Genomic DNA, 16,280 nt, shown 5'->3' on the forward strand with positions numbered 1-16,280 from the left:
TTGCTTTTGTCGTAAGAGTATAAACGTCAAATTGTTATTAGATCAACATTTTGATAGCCTTAGCAGCATTTTTTATTGCCTTTATTATTTGAAGTAGTTGAAGTTTTTGGCATTTTGAAAAACCGATCAAAAGAAAATCATAGTCCACTGTTATTAATATCTTAATTATTAGATATTAATACCTCTGGTATTATGGTATTCTGGTTTTTCGTCGATTTTAAAATAAACTAACTGTTTCTATCTTATTTTTTGTTAAAATGGGCATATTCAAGAGGACTACTGATACCGTGCTGTAAATTTAAGGTAGGTAATTAAAGGCTTATTTTTTGGTATTTATTATAATCTTGCTAATATCTTCGGTTTGAAAGAAGATATCAAGATGCGGTTTTCGCTGACTTTTTAAGTTTTTACTACTCTTTATGACCACCTAAAATTACATATATATTGCATTTAATTTTTTTGAAAAAACGCGCAATGTTTGTTAAATTGTAAAGCAACGCCCCCTAGCGCCTACGTTCAAAAGCTTATTATTATTGTTTATATTGTATAATATAGAGCAAGAAACGCTCTTTTAAACGAGCCTACGCTTGTTGAATTCCGATCATCCAGTCCAGAGTTATTAATATTTAAATAAAAACAGATCTAACCTTCCCCCACCACTTTATTTTGGTAGATAGGGAAAAATGGCTTTAACAAAAAATATTCAAAATTTACTGAAGATTATGAAGCTATTACTTATAGTACACCTTATCTAGGCAAAATTGTGTAAAAACTCCATTTTCTTATTTTTTGTTGCGCCCCCTACCGGTCGTTCTACAAATTTCAAAATAATTTCCAGCAATTTCTCATAGCCTCTTTAGTTATAAATATTAGCAGCCCCTACGGCTAATACTTTCCGAGATACAGCAGAGAGCTATTCTTAGTGGGTCACCCTGTACTTATAAAATAGTGTTTGTTGTTTTTGTAATGTCACTGTTATTGAAAAGTCATGTTATTATTGTTTATTGACGTTTACTCTGGTAGAGATAGCTTTAAGTTCTGAAGTATCGGCTATTGCTGATTTTTAACTGGAAAAATTGAGCATGGATCAACTTTAGAACTTAAAACCATATCTGCTAGGGTATCTGCCCAACAGACAAAAATAATATGATTTTCAATGACAGTGACATTACATAAATCATAAACACTATTTTATTTATAAAACATTCGAAAAAATGTTTGTGTCTTCTTCAAAAGCCGAATATCTCAAAAAAAAAGTTATTAAGATGAATCAAAAAGCAGACTATGGAGAAAAGATACACCTAGATGACAAAATTATTTTTAAATTCCTTGCTTTGTTATCCTTGTTCTTTGCTTACCTGTGGAGTACACAGGGTGTTTCAAACTTTCACCAAAATATCAACGTTTTTGTTTTTCCTTGAATAATTGACAGATTACAACTTTCATTTTTAATTTAGAAAGGGATATTAACCGATTTCGTATTTTTCTTACCAGAGACGTAGAGAAGCGAATATCCATCCCAGAGTTTGGTGTGTCCTTGTGCGCACTGCGGAACTTCACTGGCCTGACTGTGCCGAACTAACAATGTTCCTGTGAGATAATCTGATATGTGCTCGCATGGTATCCCAGGTTCACCCTTCGAACCTCTGTCCCCACTTATTCCATCGAGACCAGCTCTACCGTCTATTCCAGGTTCTCCTTTAGGTCCTGCAAGTCCAGGGATTCCAGGACTGCCAGGATAACCTCTGTCTCCTTTATCTCCAGGGAAGCCCTTTTGGCCAGGACGGCCATCTACACCAGGCAAACCGAGAGCACCAGGAAGTCCTTTAAAACCTGGTTGACCTCGTTCTCCTTTAATGCCTGCTAGTCCTGGACGCCCAGCATTACCTTTATCACCCTTCTCACCAGAAATACCAATTGCTCCAAATTCTCCTTGAAGTCCAATAGCACCTTTAAAGCCTCTCGGGCCTGGTAGGCCTGGCATTCCGTTTAATCCATCACGGCCTTTGTCACCCTTATCACCTTTAGGTCCCACGGGCCCTTGTAAACCACTTAGACCTCTGTCGCCTTTTTCGCCGGGAGAACCTATTAAACCTGGTGGTCCACGTTCACCCTTTTCACCTGAGAGACCTTCTAATCCGGGAGGTCCCGGCCTGCCTGGTGGTCCTTCAGTTCCCGGTGCACCGTCAAATCCTCTGTCGCCCTTTAGTCCTTGGGGTCCTAAAGGTCCTGGAGGTCCTTGGGGTCCCGGTCTTCCTGATAGTCCGGATAGACCTATGTCACCCTTTTCGCCTTGCAAGCCGGGAGCGCCTTCTCTTCCATGTTTTCCGGGCAATCCGGGTAAACCTTTTTCTCCTTTTACTGTTAGTCCGGTGGCTCCGGGAAGTCCCGAAATACCTTGCTCACCTAGAAGAAAAGTCAATACATTAACTCGCGTCAAGCTCTTATAATTTTATGCTATTTAGCTCCCTGGTTCCGACAAGGTCATATGCGATGCGTACGCACGTTCTCAGGTTCGTAAAGTTTTTTATTTACTGGAAGTTATTTTGGCGTTCAATATAAAATATTTGAAATAAATTATGCATACATACTTTATATTTTGGATAATTTGTTGCTCTTAGTCGTTGTGCCTACAGCAATGCAAATAAAAATCTTTTCGTTTGCATTGCACTAAAGTCAATACAGAAACTTATTCAGTCCAAATCTTTTTGTACAAAGTATTTTTGTATCTTCTCTCTTTAGACCTTAAATTTCGCTTCCCAAACAAATGCAATTTTTCAAATACATGTTTGAATTTTTGAACGCTCTGTGTAAGAATATTTTATACACACATTACATTTTTATCTCAAAGTAAATCGATTTTTTAGTAAGAAGATTTTTTTATCCAGAAATTAATTTTTGGTCGTAAAATACCTAAATATTTTCTCTATTTTGTCGTAAATAATTATTTCCCTCGTCCATTCAATATAATAGACTGTATACAGGGTGGTCCGAACTGTATTCTGGAATCTTCGGCAGCATATTCTGCAGATAAAAATAAGTAAAAAAGTTCGTATAAATATATGTCCTAAAATGTTTAAAATGCTCTTGGAGATACAGGGTGAAGAATTTTCATTTATATTTCGATGTTTTCCAAATAATTTCTGAAGTAAAGTCAATATTTGGATGAAAATTGGTGTCTGGGAGTTCTTTGACACGAGAAATTTGATTTTGATGTCAATATAACTCCTATTTGTAGGGGGCACCACAAAAAATATACGTGATTTTTTACGTAAAAAATGTCTCTTTGTAAAAATCGCTATGAGCAACCGTTCTCAAGATATTTAGAATGGAGATAATCAATACATGTCATTATTGACAAAAAATAAACATGTTGAGTAGATAGTTATTTGACTGAAATAATAAATTAGCGAAATTTTTATTTTTTTTAAATTGATAATACATCTTTAAACAGTTTTTGTTTTATTTGTTCAACTTTTGGCACAAAAACATTTCAAATTTATGATTTTAGCCTATAACTATTTAGTCAGCATGTGTAATTTATGTCAATGATCATAGGGATTGATAATTTCGATTCCAAATATCTCAAGAACTATTACTCGTAGCGATTTTTACCAATATACCTTTTTTAGCGCTTGGAAACTATTGGGTGAACAGTCCAGTCCAGATGTTTAATACAGCGATCGCCATTTTTGGAAGCGACCATTTCTTTTGCTTGTTTAATTAAACTCATTTTTCTTTGTCTAAACTGTTTTTATTACTTATTTTCTTTGTCTAAACTGTTATCTACTCGATGGTCGTGTTTCATAAGCGTTCACCAGAAAGATCCAGTGCTGAATAAGATAGAATAAGCAAAGCGCAAACTGTTTGCTCTGGTGAACGCGGCCATTGATATCAAAATCAAATTTCTTACGTCAAAACTTCCACACCCTGTATCTCCGAAACGAAGCATTTTAGGAAATACATTTATATAGATACCAATTTTTTTACTTATTTTTATCTGCAGAATATGCTGCCAAAGTTTCCGGAATACAGTTCGGACCGTCTTGTATATGCCTAATTTATTTCATATATTTTATTTTGAAAAATAAAATCCAGTAAATACAAAACTTTGCGAACCCGAGAACGTGCGTACGCATCGCACATGACCTTGCCGGAGCCAGGGAGGTAAATAGAATTATATGCGCTAGACGCGAGTAATAAATTATAGAATATTACAGGGTGTTTCAAAATTATATACCTTTTCTTCCTTCTGGTCCAGGCCAACCGCGATCTCCTTTAACGCCAGGGAATCCCACGTCGCCTTTCTCACCCACTGGGCCCGGTGCTCCGGGGAATCCTCTATCGCCTTTGTCACCAATCCGACCTATTAGACCAGCTGGTCCAGATTCACCTTTGTCTCCTTTAATAGGCACAAAAGGTCCCGGTGGTCCCCTTTCGCCTATATCTCCTGGTAGACCCGGGAACCCTACAGGACCTATAGGTCCATGAGGACCGATTTCACCTTTAAGTCCATCATAGCCATTGTTTCCAGGTTGTCCCTTGTCGCCTTTTAGACCGGTCAGACCAGGAATGCCAGGAAAACCTCTGTCACCTTTCAAACCGACCATCCCATCTTTTCCATCCAGACCGGGTTCTCCGTTAATTCCTGGGAATCCGCGATCGCCTTTTCTTCCGGATAGACCTACCTGACCACGATCCCCTTTACTTCCTGGTGTCCCAGGACTGCCATCAACACCAGGTGGTCCACGATCACCCTTTATTCCCGAACGACCAGGAAGACCGATTCCAGGCAATCCAGTATCGCCCTTGAAGCCTATCGGTCCTGGTTTACCGGGCAAGCCCTCAGGACCTCGCGGTCCATATTCTCCCTTTTGTCCCTTTTCACCGAATGTACCAGGTTCACCTTTTCTGCCAGTTAATCCTGGAGTACCGTCATTTCCTTTGATTCCATCTAAACCAGGAGGTCCAGGTAAACCGGGAGGGCCAATTGGTCCTCTATCACCCTTACTACCGCTGAAGCCTCGTTCTCCAGGCATGCCAACTAAACCTTGCGGACCCGGTGGTCCGGGATATCCTTTATCGCCTTTATCACCTTTAGGACCGTCCTGGCCGTCCATACCAGGATAACCCGGAGCGCCTGGTCTTCCTATTGTTCCTTTCAGTCCCTGTAATCCGGGTAGTCCGGTTTCTCCTTTATCTCCCTTAGCTCCGGGGAAGCCTGGTAATCCCGGCTTTCCAGCTGCGCCAGAAAATCCTATAGCTCCTTTTGGACCGGGTTCTCCTTTTGGTCCAGTTAGTCCGGGTACGCCCGATGGACCTAACGGTCCTGGTTCTCCTTTGGGACCGACGGGTCCTGGAAGACCGTTCAGGCCGGGAGTTCCGATGTCACCTTTCTCGCCTAGCAGTCCGTTTAGTCCGTCATTTCCACGCGGTCCAGGTTTACCGGGGAATCCGGGTAAACCTTTTTCCCCCTTTACACCTACAGGACCGGGAATGCCGGGTGGTCCTACTTGAGGGATTCCCGCTTCTCCTTTGTCACCTCTAAGCCCTTGAAGTCCCGGCAGGCCTTTTACTCCGTCTAGACCGTTCTCACCTGGGAATCCCATGGGTCCAACGTTTCCTTTATCTCCTCTAGGTCCCGGTAGTCCTCTTCGGCCAATCGGGCCGGGCGGACCTTGCAAACCGTTCGTTCCTCTGGGACCGGGACGACCAGGTTCTCCTTTCTCGCCTGGAGTTCCAGGAAAACCACTGGGTCCTTGGTCACCCTTTTGTCCGGGTGCGCCGGCATTGCCTTTCATTTGAGCTATGACACTTGCCGCGCATCTGCCGGGAGCGCCGGGTCTACCGGGAGGACCTGAGTCTCCCTTGTCTCCTTGTTCGCCGGGGAATCCTTGTAAACCTGTTTCTCCTTTGACGCTGTCTCCTTTCAGACCTTTATGGCCGGGTTCTCCGTTTCTACCTGGTAGACCGTTTATGCCGGGACGTCCTGTTAGGCCTTTGTCGCCTTTTTCTCCAGGGAAACCGGGTTGTCCCATGTCGCCCTTAGGTCCGACGAAACCTCTCTCTCCTTTGGGACCGGTGAATCCTCGATCTCCTCTCTCTCCCTTTTCGCCTTTTTCTCCTTTAACCATGTTCATGGGTATTTGGGCCGGTCGGCCGGGTGGACCTTCGGGTCCAATAGGGCCGTCCATTCCATCTTTACCCTACAAAAAATAGCTAGAAGTTAGAAGTTTTTATAAGTGAAATAGGTCTAAAAAGAGCCCACGCCATAGGAGAAACATGTCCTAAACTAAGATCTCCGGTATATTCTCTAGATAAGATACTGTTGAGATTTGATAATTGAGAGATAATAACTGACTCGATTTATAATTGAGAAAATTAAAAATAAAAGCACATACCGGGTGTCTTTCAAAAGTGGCTCACCTTAAAATTTTTCAATTTTTCAGATAAAAAAATGAGATTTTATATACTAAGGGCTGGCAAAGGTTAGTCTTGGGTCGAGATTTCCGTATGTAAGAAGAGTACAATGCGTTTATAATGTACTGAACAAAGAGAGGACAGTAAACACGTTGCCAAACGTACGAAATAAACCGAGAAACTGTGCACATCGCTAAGAAACATGGAAGAGGATATAGCAGATTAGTCGCAGTTGACCGGTCGACCAATACCTCTGTCAGTACTTAAACTTCTATGGAAAGGTGTACGTCATGCGTTCAGCTTCACGATTTAATTACGTCTCGTGATACTTAATTTTCTCTATAGCTTGAATTTTTTTAAGTGCAAGCTAGAAACACTTGCATTTTTGGTAAAAATAAGTGGAATTGAGTGGGTGTTCGATAGTGGTCGCGCTATTAGAACTCTGAATTCAAAAATCGATATCTCGAAATCTATTAGAAATAATAGGTTGTAGTTTTTTCAAGAACTTTGTTAATATTTCTGCTGTATTTTCTTTGTAGACAGTATGTGAAAATCTTTATCAATAAATAAATTACACGATTACTGAAAATTGTTATGCTCTAAAAGTAAATGGATGGATTGTTTACAATTTTTGAATGGAAAAAACAACCTTATCGATTTTTTCTTATGTAAACATATTGTAAAATATCCGATCTTGAAAATAAAAAAAAGTTTCAATATCTAAAGTGGTTCTTGAGTTATGGCCTGTTATGTGTTAAAAAGTTGAGTTTTTAAATTATCGCGATTACTGACGTTTTCTCGTTATGAAAAAATGACACCCTAACGATATCCTTATAATTCCATTTCAGATGCTCAGAAACATGTCTAATGATTTTATCTAGTTATCTCTTGAAAAAAAAGTCTTTTAAAAATAAGCAGTTTGCGATCGTGATTTTACTTTACTTGATAGGGAAAGGCGTATCGGCAACGCCGCAACAGCACACCGTCGCGCGTCGCGTCGGTCCGTCGCATTTCTCTCACTCCGACTTAATAAGATCCCTATGCGATTTACTTCCACACATGTAAATGCCGACCCAAAAGTAACAGTTGCCAGCACGGTATTAGTATATGGCATATATGGCATAAATGATTGAGGATTGATTGACGCATTCAATTAGTTTCATCCACTTCCTGTTTCACCGGAAATTACTAGAACTTTTGATTTTGAAATTGTATTCCCGATATTTTTTTAATTTATTTGATAGAAAATGACTGAATCTGAATAGAATGGCATATCGTATGGCAACTTTTGACGTTTTCCCTTAAAAAAGCAGCATTTTTAAATTTCAATCTAGAGTGCCCTGGCCATAAATGTAACGACAATTTAACTCGAAGTACCACGTACGTGGTACCAAAATATTGGTAGAAAATGCTTTTTCCAAATATGCTAATGAGACACCATTGTTCCATTTGAGAAAATTGAGTTATAATTAAAAATACGATTTGGACATCTTTTAACTGGCCAGGAAAAGACAAGAAAAACATTAGACTATCAAATATATTTATCCAAAGGTCTTAATTAACAAAAAAAAATTGCTCTTTCCCCTTTTTAATGCTCCAAATGCTCTTTCACACTATATTAGGGTTTCCTATACCTATCTAGTTCAGATTTTGAATGAAAATCGATTTTTCAATATTTTATCAAGAAAAATATAGGAGTATCTGCTGACGGAATGAATGGATATGTTATTAGTGATCCAAATAGGAATCTTCCTGATAAGCGTTCCTTTGAAAAACTACTTGTCCTATTTCGCAGAGCTGATAGTGTGGTTTATAAAAAAAAACCTATTAGGCAGAAACCTGTCGTTGGAAGTGAAGAAAATGAATTTGGCGTAATTAGCTCTTTTATAGAAAATCGATATATCTATAAGTCATCGTAAAATAAATCACAGAACTACTTCTTCGTTTTTCTTGATAGAATAATAAATACATATTATATTTAATAAATATTATTTACTAAATTATTATAGGGGTAAATTAAATAAAAGTAAACTGGTATACATTTAAATAAACTCCAGAAACTAATTTCGAATAGCTACTAACTGTTACTAGAAACTTCCCATGACGACATTAGCCCTCATGGTTGTCATTTTATTGAAAAATTGCTCTTTATTCAAAACCTGAGCTAGATAGGTATAGGAAACCCTATTAGGAATATATAGGAAGTTTATTTCTTTGGCCTAAAAGTCAGCACAAGAATTAATTCTGAAAATCATTCTACAGGGTGTTGAAATTTTTTTTATTATAGCATGCATATTTAAATATCTTTAAATATCTCGAAAACCAAAGCTTATAAACATATTTAATATTATTTATGATAAATGCCTTACTTTGTGGCCAAATATGAAATAAAATACCGGGTGTTTCATAAGAAAAAAATATAACTTTGGTATGGATATTAGTGCTGACATACCCTGTACATTTCAAAATAATTTTAAATTATGTACATTGTCTTTCCACGCATACCCATAAAATAGTTTGTTTCTACATCTTTCCGTTTTCATATAATTAACCGAGGCGAATAAGGTGCGCCACCCTGAATACATGATGCCGTGAGCTATCTTTATTACCATTTCAATCAAATCTATTTTTCTTCATAATATCTTACGTCTTTTCCAGGAACTCCAGGTATTCCCATAGGGCCGTCAAGTCCTGGCGCGCCCATAATTCCAGGTGACCCAGGTGGTCCTCTGGGTCCCACCTCACCATCTCTACCATCGAATCCTCTTTCACCCTTATCTCCTTTCTCACCGGGGCGGCAATTCTGGCAGGTGCCACCTTTGTCCCCTTTCATCCCGTTGATACCCGGGCTTCCGGGTATGCCTGGCCGTCCAGCGTTACCTTTTTCTCCCTGTGGACCTGGGAAACCGATTTCACCTGGTATTCCGTCCCTTGAATCGCCGGGCGTACCGCGCGGTCCTTGGTACCCTTTTTCACCTTTGGTCCCTTTCAAGCCATCGCGACCTGGCGAGCCGTCTTGTCCTTTGGGTCCCTGAAATTAGACACAGCTTAGTAGGGTTGCCTAATCATCAGTTCTCAATAATATAATAAAAATATAATAGATATAATAATAATTTTCGGTTAACGAAACGCGCGTTCTGTGTTAAAAGTAAAGTGGTTAATGGAAATTAGCGCACTTGTAGGTGTAAAGGCCTTTTTATGCTTGTCTATATACTAAATATATTATATTTTAAAATGTTTTTGTGTATTTTGGTGAATTAGTGTTTTATTTTGCCAAAAAATGCTCATTTAAAGATAATTAAATAAACTAATAAAGGCAATTATACAGGTTATACAGCTGAAACGTTTTATTTTGTTTAGGTTTTGTTCTAGTTGTTTTAGATTTAATTGACTGTTTATTAATTTAGTTTTCAACTTTTCATTTTTTATTTTTTCATAATTATTTATAAATTTCGAATAGTTTTTTTTAAGTTAACTTAAATGGCATGAAATATATTGTTTCAAAATCCGATGGGTACATAAAATTTTACATTTAAGAAAAAACGTAGCACTAGTGCTGTCCCGATTTTTTAAATACAAAAGGTGGCAACCTTGCAACTGAGTGAAATTGTAAACTATCATTAAACTAGAAAGGTTGAGTGTATGGTGTAGAGCTAACCTAATCTAACCTAACCTTCTTGTATCATGGTGTAGAGCATTTAGATGGGTTACTATGTAACAAACTGTTATTTTACAACATTTATTTAGATATAACCTAACCATAGTTACTTCTAAAAAATTACCGGTATAAAACAACGGAACGTAGAGACCGACAGCTATATCGTATAAAAAGATATAGAAATATACAGGGTTGTTCACCACATCCAACACGGAATATTGTAGCTAAACGATTAGATTTTTACAAATTGTAAGTTTTGGGTTCGTTGAAGGACTATTAGAGCTACAATTTAAAAATATTTTTACAAGATACAGATTGTCCCAAATAAGAAAAAAATATTATAGTTGTATTTTTTTAAACGGAACACCCTGTATATTATTCTATTTTTAGATTCTGCGATTGAAATAAAGGTAAATTTGATTAAGGTTTATCATACTTAAACCTTACCGTTTTTGAAATATTTTCAATTTTATGAAATTGCAGTAAACATTTTAAGGCTTCATTTCTACAAGAATATCAAAATTTTTAATACTAAATATTCACTGAAGTTTATTTATTAATCAGATATTGTGTTGCAATAATAAATAAAATTCTACCTTATGCAGAGTGCAGTTATACATTTATTTTTGGACACTGTATAAGGTAGTATAATTTTTATTATTGCGACAGAATATCCGATCAATAAATAATCTTCAGTAAATATTTAGTATTAAAAACTTTGATACCCTTGGAGAAATGAAGCCTTAAATATTTTACTGCAATTTTCCAAAATTGAAAATATTTCAAAAACGGTCAGGTTTAAGTGTGATAAACCTTAATCAAATTTACCTTTATTTCAATCGTAGAATGTAAAAATAGAATAACACTTCACAATCACAACTATAGTATTTTTTACTTATTTGGGACACTCTGTATCTTGTAAAAATATTTTTAAATTGTAGCTCTAATAGTCCTTCAACGAACCCAATACTTACAATTTGTCAAAATCTAATCGTTTAGCTACAATATCTCGTGTCGTATGTGGTGAACAACCCTGTATATCAAAAATACTGGGTGCGTCTCAAAAGTGACTCACCCCTAAAACTTTTTTATTTTTTAAGATAAAAAATGAGATTTGGTATGGATTGATTGACGTATTCAATTGTTTTTAGTTACTTCCTGTTTCACCGGAAATGACTACAACTTTTGATTTTTAAATGGCACCTTCGGTATTTTTTTACTTTATTCGATAGAAAATGACATTCTGAATAGAATGACTGTATTTTAAAATTCTAGATTGCCATGGCTATATTAAAAACACTAATTCTTAAACAAGGAGCCTTGGAAAAGTAGATTTGATCGTGTAATGTTTTTAGTGTCTTATTCTGGCCAGTTAGAAAATGCTCAAATCGTATTTTTAATCATATCTCAATTTTTTCAAATGGAACGAGAGTGGCTCATTAGCATATTTGGAAAAAGCATTTTTTAGGAATAATTTGATACCACAGACTTGGTATTTCAAGTCAAATTTTCGTTACAAACCGCAAGTTATAATTTTAAATAAACCATATGCGAAAATGTCAGAAGTTGACATAGGATATGTCATTCTATTCAGAGTGTTATTTTCTATCGAATAAAGTAAAAAAAATACCGAGAGGGTTATTTAAAAATCAAAAGTTGTAGTCATTTCCGGTGAAACAGAAAAAAATTGAATACGTCAATCAATCCTAATTAATGCCATATACTAACATACCAAATCTCGTTTTTAATCTAAAAAAAATAAAAAAATTATAGGGGTGAGCCACTTTTGAGACACCCGGTATATTTATCCACGAAGTTTATAACATCTAAGGAAAATATACTTGCCACTATGGATAATCCTTTTTCTCCAGGAAAACCACGCGGTCCTTGTGGTCCTGGTAAACCTTGGTACCCTCGCGGCCCCTCCCCACCAGGGAAACCAACCATACCAGATTCTCCTTTATCGCCCTTCTCACCTGGCGGACCTTCTGATCCAGGTGTTCCAGGTGAGCCGGGTCCGCCTATTAGTCCCTGCGGTCCTCTTGCGCCGGGCTCGCCGGGGAAGCCATCCGTACCCTTCGGTCCCGGCGGTCCGGGATATCCTCTGGGTCCTGCCGGTCCGGGTGGTCCGGGTGTTCCTTTGCCGCCTCCCGGTGGTCCTGGAGGACCTCGTAGGCCGGGTAAGCCGGCAGGGCCGTCCTTACCGGGTTCACCTTTGACGCCGGGTCTTCCGTTCAGGCCTGGTAAGCCTTCCATGCCTCTGTCGCCTTTAAGGCCCACTGGTCCTGGCGGTCCCGAGTATCCATCACGTCCCTGTTTGTAACATTGAGAGAAATATTTTAATTTTATCAGTGGTGAAGTAATATCCTAAATCATACAGGAAGACGATTGGAAAATTAGGGACGATAGGGTGGCCCGAACTGTATTCCGGAAACTTCGGCAGCATATTCTGCAGGTAAAAATAAGTAAAAAGCTCGTATAAATGTATGACCTAAAATGCTTAGTCTCGGAGATACCTACACCCTGTACTAAGTTTCACTGTTATTTCGCTTTTTTTCCAAACAATTTCTGAAGTACCGTCAATATTTGGATAAAAAATAGTATCTGGGAGTTTTTTGACATGAGAAATTTTTTTTTTCATGTCAATATGACTCCTATTTGTAGGGGCCGTCACCTACATGTGTTTTAACTGTTTTGAAGAGTAATAACTTTTCGTCCGTACGTGTAAAAAACTACAGAGTGAAATAACATACATTTCCGCGACTTTTTACGTAAAAGATGTCCCTTAGTAAAAATCGCTACGAGCAACCAAGATATTTAGAATGAAATAGTCAATACATGTCATTATTAACAAAAAATAAACACGTTGGGTAGATAGTTATTTGACTGAAATAATAAATTTGGGAAATTTTGATTCTTTTTAAATTAATTAAATTTATCTGCGAAAAAAATGATGATCAAACAGTTTCTTTTCTCAGTTTCAAAGTTTCTCAACTTTTGGCACAAAAATGTTTCAAATTTATGATTTCAGTCTAATAACTATTTAGTCAACATGTTTAATTAATTGTGTCAATGATGACAGTTATTGATAATTTCGATTCCAAATATCTCGAGAACTATTACTCGAGATTTTTACCAAGAGCCCTTTTTTACGTAAAAGACGTCGTAAATGTACATTTTTTTACTTAGTAATTTTATACAAGGTACAGGCGAAAAGTTATTACTCTTCAAACTAGTAAAAAAATATGTAGGTGGCGCCCTCTACAAGTAGGAGTCATATTGACACCAAAATCAAATTTCTCATGTCAAAAAACTCCCAGGCACCAATTTTCATCCAAATATTAACGTTACTTCATAAATTATTTGGAAAAAATCTAAATAAAAATGATATTTCTACACTATGTATCTCCGATACTAAGCATTTTAGGACATACATTTATACGAACTTTTTTACTTATTTCTATCTGCAGAATATGCTGCCGAAGTTTCCGGCATACAGTTCGGACCACCCTGTATATCAGGTTAGGAAAATGTGAAATATACAGGGTGGTCCGAATAGTATTCGGGAAGCTTCGGCAGCATATTCTGCAGATAAAAATAAGTAAAAAAGTTCGTATAAATTTATGTCTTAAAATGCTTTTTTTCGGAGATATGAGATCATTTTTTATCGATTTTTTCAAAATAATTTCGGAACTAATGTTGATCTAAAATTTCGGCCATACGAAATTCGACCGTTTTCTGTTTAAAAGCAATTTGCCTGACTTTCGGAGATTTTAATAACTACCAACAAATAATTAACCAAGAAATTCGGAAAAAATAAAGGAATGGACGAAACACGTTTACAAATTTATGACGTCATTTTTTTTAAAGAAAACCTCCGAAATTCGGATGCATGAAAACGAAACTTAAACGTTTTGACATTTTGACGTAACCAATTTACTTCTTTTTGTTTTCTAGCTTACTACTAAAATTTTTAGACCTTATAATCCTAGGCGGTAGTCTAACATAATTTGTTCTCTTAATATCTCTCATTAGGGAGAGGTTAGAAAGTTGCGGTTTGCGCTGATATTTTGGAAATTTTGTGCTTTATTTTAACTGTGCAAAAAGAAACAGAACCTGTAATTTAAATATTTTATGCAAAAGAAGAATATCTGTTATGATGTCAAACAGCGCTCTCTAGCTAGCACGAAAAATCTATGGAAACGGAATTTATACTGGAAATTATTAGGGAAGAAAAGTTCTTTTAAACGAGCTCCAGTTTGTTTAAATCGACTAACCTAAACCAGAGTTATTCTTATTTTAATAAAAGCAAGTTTAACCTTCCCCCGCCACTTTATTTTATGAGATACAAAAGAGAGATTGAGAGCAAAATACACAAACCAAATCAAAAAAATTACAAATTTGATTTACCATTGAATAAAATAGCAATATTTAAGAAACTTCTCCTTCTGCATATTTTTTATAAAAATTCTGTTTTCTAGTTGACCATCACAGATGCGGGTCCTAGCTGACATTTTTTGAACTTAAAAATAATTTCCAGCGATTTCTCTTGGCCAGTTTACTCATTACAATTTTTTTTCCCAAAGTTATACGACAAGTAGTTGTTGCTGGCGTCCACTCTTAGTTGGCTACCCGGTACAAATAGGCTTGCGCAAACCGGTTTGCACATATTATTTGGAAGTTTAAACCCCCCTTTAAATGTAATTTTTGTTATATCAATTAAAGGAGTTTTTGAGGGGATATCATGCAAGATCTAGGATTGAAAAAAATCTTACATCTGTGTACTAAATTCAAGTTACTTACTCTAGGTCCAGGGGAACCTGGTAAACCTTTTTCTCCCTTGATTCCGGTCAATCCGGGAATGCCAAAATCACCATCCGGTCCTGGTTCACCCTTGGGACCTGGTAATCCGATCCTGCCGATGTCGCCCTTCATACCGCGTTCACCTCTGGGTCCAATCTGCACGGTTCCGTTTTGAACGAATCTGTCCGATCCGGAGTCTCCCTTTTCACCCTGCGGTCCTATCTCACCCTTCTGTCCTTTCTCGCCGATGTAACCGATGCCCATTTGACCTTTTTGTCCTTTCAAACCTTGAATACCACGAGCACCCTACAAAAGTAATAGGTATATAAATCAAAGTAATACATTTTTTACAGGAAACCCACAAATACAGATAGATACTTAAATTCATGGGCGACATCACAGTATAAGTGTAAAAAAAGGTGTTATAAAAAGTTTATCTGATCGGGCAAAAATAATATGTTCAGACGACATTTCACTCAACAGATATATAAACAACATAAAAAATACATTAATAAAAAACGACTATCCACCATATTTTATTGATAAAACATTAAACGAAATACAAACCCCAAATCATAGACACAATGATAACAATACACAATAATATGCAACTTACAATTCCATATATACGAGGCGTTTCGGAAAAAATAAGAAGGATAGGAAAACAATATAACATACGAACGTCTTTCAAAACACAAAATACACTTAGATCCATGTTATCACATACTAAACCAATGAATACAGAACAACAAACAAAAAATGTAATATACAAAATACCCTGTGAATGCGATAAATTTTACATTGGTGAAACATCTAGACCCTTAAATGTTGGAATTAAAGAACATAAAGATTATTTAAGAAAGGGAGATTTTCACAAATACTTAAGGATTTTTTGTAGAGATGAATTCGCCACATAGGTATAGACATGTTTTACATTTTTTTGTTTTTATTTTTTTAGTAACTAAAAAAATTCGGTATTTTTTATATCACCATTATAACACAGCAATGCAATCTACTAAAATATATCTTACCGCCGATCCTGGAAATCCTGCAGGACCAACTGGACCCGGTGGACCTACTGGTCCAGGATTGCCTTGAATTCCTCTAACTCCGTTTCTACCCGGTTCACCTTTCTGCCCTTTCAAGTTGGTTTGACAGTAAGCGGGTTCACCTTTGTCTCCCTTCGGACCAAAAGGTCCTGGGAAACCCCTAGGTCCGATCTCGCCAGTTATACCTGGCAAACCGGGACTTCCCTAGAAACAGAAATAATGGTCAAGAAACAACCAAGTACAGTGCTATCAACACAATGGTTAAAATAGTTGACGATCCAGTTTATTTTGTGTATCTTTTATAAAAAAGACATTTCTTAGTTAATTTTGTTGGTGCTGAAAATGAAAAT

The 16,280-nt window shown here is 37.0% G+C and overlaps 1 protein-coding gene across 2 annotated transcripts in view; it reads right to left on the reverse strand.

Annotated features, from left to right (window-relative positions):
• The window catches only part of LOC115880658 (collagen alpha-2(IV) chain), a 75,909-nt gene that overhangs the window by 9,087 nt on the left and 50,542 nt on the right, over positions 1-16,280 (reverse strand). For both annotated transcript variants that reach the window (XM_030897938.1, XM_030897936.1), the window contains 6 exons: positions 15,913-16,134; positions 14,882-15,187; positions 11,924-12,391; positions 9,068-9,451; positions 4,241-6,206; positions 1,492-2,406 (listed from right to left, as the gene is read on the reverse strand). In XM_030897938.1, the coding sequence (XP_030753798.1) occupies positions 1,492-2,406; positions 4,241-6,206; positions 9,068-9,451; positions 11,924-12,391; positions 14,882-15,187; positions 15,913-16,134 (4,261 nt within the window). The remainder of the gene's footprint in view (positions 1-1,491; positions 2,407-4,240; positions 6,207-9,067; positions 9,452-11,923; positions 12,392-14,881; positions 15,188-15,912; positions 16,135-16,280) is intronic.

Source organism: Sitophilus oryzae, unplaced genomic scaffold, assembly GCF_002938485.1.
Source record: "Sitophilus oryzae breed Bouriz unplaced genomic scaffold, Soryzae_2.0 scaffold_1640_pilon_pilon, whole genome shotgun sequence".
In the NCBI taxonomy this organism is placed as follows: domain Eukaryota; kingdom Metazoa; phylum Arthropoda; class Insecta; order Coleoptera; family Curculionidae; genus Sitophilus; species Sitophilus oryzae.